The sequence below is a fragment of the Canis aureus genome, chromosome 29, assembly GCF_053574225.1.
Source record: "Canis aureus isolate CA01 chromosome 29, VMU_Caureus_v.1.0, whole genome shotgun sequence".
In the NCBI taxonomy this organism is placed as follows: domain Eukaryota; kingdom Metazoa; phylum Chordata; class Mammalia; order Carnivora; family Canidae; genus Canis; species Canis aureus.
The window spans coordinates 39094788-39098558 of NC_135639.1; the positions used below are offsets into that span (position 1 = coordinate 39094788).

The 3771-nt window shown below is 39.4% G+C and overlaps 1 protein-coding gene across 1 annotated transcript; it reads left to right on the plus strand.

Moving 5' to 3' along the window:
• The first annotated feature begins 1855 nt into the window (after positions 1 to 1855).
• On the plus strand, positions 1856 to 2842 carry OR13A1 (olfactory receptor family 13 subfamily A member 1). Its single transcript, XM_077877052.1, has one exon. The coding sequence runs from the start codon at positions 1856 to 1858 to the stop codon at positions 2840 to 2842; it is 987 nt and encodes a 328-aa protein (XP_077733178.1).
• Positions 2843 to 3771: the final 929 nt, after the last annotated feature.

A 3771-nucleotide genomic window follows, 5' to 3' on the forward strand; every position in this document is an offset into this window, starting at 1 on the left:
TATGTTGAGGAGCCAGTAAAATTCCAGAGGAGCAAATAAAATATCCAGATCCACAACTCAAACCATACAGAAGAAATATTTACTACATTTGTTTGAAACAAATGTGAAAGACGTTAAAGCATATTGCATTTATTATCTTCAGCAAAGTGATGGAGATGACCTAGTTCCTTACTTCTGGGAAGACACAGATGTAGCTCTGTCATTTGCATCAGCTTTGAACAGACTTTACACTGACACAGCCTATTGCTCTAATTCAGAGAAATTTTATGCTCTTCTATTCAAATATTAGTCTTCACCTCACAAAGTGGTGATATGACTTGATCATGGGTGTTTACTCATCTTGTATAGACCTTTTAATACTTCAGTCATAAATACATTCATTGATGTTTGACAAAAAGCAGAATTATTAATTGAAAGTGAAGATCCTCCTTAAATCAACTCTTTTAATGAATAAAGAGTTGAAAACAAGAGTTGAAAACAAGTTGAAGATCCTCCTTAAATCAACTCTTTTAATGAATAAAGAGTTGAAAACAAGGGAAAAGCAAATGTAGTACCAAGCTTAAACAATATAGAATGTGTACTGTGTTGAGAATGAAATCACTCTGCTTTTATTGGTACTGAACTGTTCTTTACTATTATTCCAACAAATGTATTTGAGGGCTCACCTGCTCCATTCCAGGCACAGGTCTGAAGACCAGGAAGTGGTGGCCAGAGATGACTGAAGCAAATGCCCCGATCTTAGAGGACCATATTGTGAAGTGATGTGTAATGGGTTCTAGGATAGAAATATGTACAGAATCCTGAAAGACCACAAAAGAGAGAATGGTCCTTTCTCTATAGGGAAGGGATGTTAGAAAAGGAGGGAGATGATGATAGACCTGGTTCATGAGAAGGAGAGCATCCTGGCTGAGGGAACTGCAAAAACAAAGCCACAAAAGTCTGTCATGGCTGGCATGTTGGCCAGACTGGGAGTTCTGGGTGTGGCTGGAGCTTTGGCTTTGAGGAGTGAGATGAGAGGGAAGACATGGTCTGGACAGGAGGTGGATCCAGGAGTACCCACTGGGGGCCTTTATTCTGTCAGACTTGCCTTTTAGAAGAGATATTACATGGAAAAATCAGAAAATATAGAGAAGCAAAGGCAAAGAAATGAAATAAAGTATAATTTATCTTCACTGTTCAAATTCTGTTCTATCATTTGCCAGTTGTTTTTTCTACAGGTATATATGCAAACAGGATTTTTTTTCTTAAACTCAAAATAAGATCCTATTGTACACACTATTTTTGAATTTTCTTCATTCTATTTTTATAAGCACAAGTAAAACATTTCTAATGCATCATTTAATAGGTAGAACATTATACTATATCAATACATCATAATATACTGACTTTAAAAAGTATAGGTTGCTTTTACATTTTCAGTATTATAAATAGTGCCGTGATGACACCTTGAAGATGTTCTTAATTATTTCCTTAGGATAAATTCCTAGAAGTGCAAGTTCTGGCTCAAATGGAATATAAATTTTAAAATACCTGCATCTTGGCACCCATGCTAATGTTAGTCAAAACCAGGGTTTTCAAACTTTGCTAAATCATGGCTCATAAAGAATGGATTGTTGATTTAACTTTTGTTTCTTTGAGGTTGAATGATGCTTTATAATTTAATTGGCCATTTGTACTTTTTATGAGCTAAATGTTCTTGCCCTTTGCCTAATGTCATATTGATATGTTTCTCTTGATTAATAAGTCCCAGTATATCTGTATAATATTGCTCATGCTATGATGTAAAATATGAATGAAAAATGGTAGCAGCCTACCTTAGGATACATCTTATCTCTCTTTTTAGCCCTGAAATCACATGAATCTGTGGGTAGAGATTCACTTGATAGCCCTGGAAACCCCTCTCAGCCCAAGGACCATGAGTAACAAGACGCTAGTAACAGAGTTTATCCTGCAGGGCTTTTCAGAGCACCCAGAATACCATATGCTCTTATTCAGCTGTTTCCTCTCCCTCTACTCTGTGGCCCTCACAGGTAATATCCTCATCATTTTGGCCATCACCTTCAACCCTGGGCTCCATACCCCCATGTACTTTTTTCTCTTCAACTTGGCTACTATGGATATTATCTGCACCTCTTCCATCATGCCCAAAGCACTGGAGGGTCTGGTATCAGAGGAGAGCTCTATCTCTTATGGGGCCTGCATGGCCCAGCTCTATTTTCTCACATGGGCTGCATCCTCCGAGCTGCTCCTCCTCACGGTCATGGCCTATGACCGGTATGCAGCCATCTGCCACCCTCTGCACTACAGCACAACAATGAGCATGGCATTCTGCAGTAAGCTGGCCACAGGTGTATGGGTGCTTTGTGCCTTCAACACAGCCATCCACACTGGGCTGATGCTGCGGTTAAATTTCTGTGGCCCTAACGTCATTACCCATTTTTTCTGTGAGGTCCCTCCTCTGTTGCTTCTCTCCTGTAGCTCCACCTATGTGAACAGCATCATGATTGTCCTAGCTGATGCCTTTTATGGCATATTGAACTTCCTGATGACCATTGTGTCATACGGCTTTATTATCTCTAGCATCCTAAAAATGCGGACTGCAGAGGGGAAGAAAAAAGCCTTTTCCACTTGCTCTTCTCACCTCATTGTGGTGTGTATGTATTATACTGCTGTCTTCTATGCCTACATAAGCCCTGTCTCCAGCTATAGTCCAGGGAAGAGCAAGTTGGCTGGTGTACTGTACACCATATTGAGCCCTACACTCAACCCCCTCATCTATACTTTGAGAAACAAGGAGGTCAAGGCAGCCCTCAGGAAGCTTTTCTCCTTCTCCAGAAATTAACTTCTATCTTCTGAAGCTTTTGCTAGAGATTGCATGTGGAAATCCATAGTGGTTTCAGAGATTCTCCAGTGAATAAGGCTTTGAAAACTACCACTAATAATTAAGTGTGATTATTAATAGATTTTCAATGTGACCTGAAAAGCAATTATTGTTATTCACTTTGGTTTCTTGTAATTTTTATATTTTCTATGTTTTGTAATGGATTTGAAAAAAATACTTAACTGAGTATTGAGTGACTAATAGTGTATTACTCATTTGACAAAACAAAACTCATTTGATCTATATTCTTAGAAAATTAGTAATTCAGTTAAGGATATACCAGTACCCATGATGGTGAATATAAAAAGAAAAGGCATAAGGAGCGTTGCATTTCAGGGTGTGGTGTAGATGTACAGAGAATACATATGTAGTGTGAAAAAAGCCCTGCACTGGTCAGGGAGAAGATCTGGGTTCAAATTCAGACTCTTCCAGAGCACTCAACCTACTTCAGCTGTAGTTTCCTTCTGAATGTAATGAGGAAAATAAATCAGCTTAGAGGTACTGTCAAGATTGAACAAGAGAACTGAAGACAATGATACCAAGTGCTGTATAAATTTAAGATATTACTGTTGGTGAGTGATCATTGAGGACAGGAGCAGACAAGAAAATCTAGATGTCACAGCTCCTCACCCTGGCCTGGCTCAGGGTAGTGTTTGTGGTGGCTAGCTGAAAGGATAGATGGAGGTTAAGATGATGGGACCACACAGAAAGGGGCTGCTGGGGAGAGGTGGATTCAACTCTTTAAAAATGACCTAGTGAGGAGCCGCACTGGGATGGGTAAATGAGAAGCCATTCTGGTGATTTCTGATATAGAGTAGAACCTGCTTATCTCAGGCTCATGAGTGAGATTAGCCCTGCTCAGGAAAGGCCAAATGGAGTTCCTAATAGAT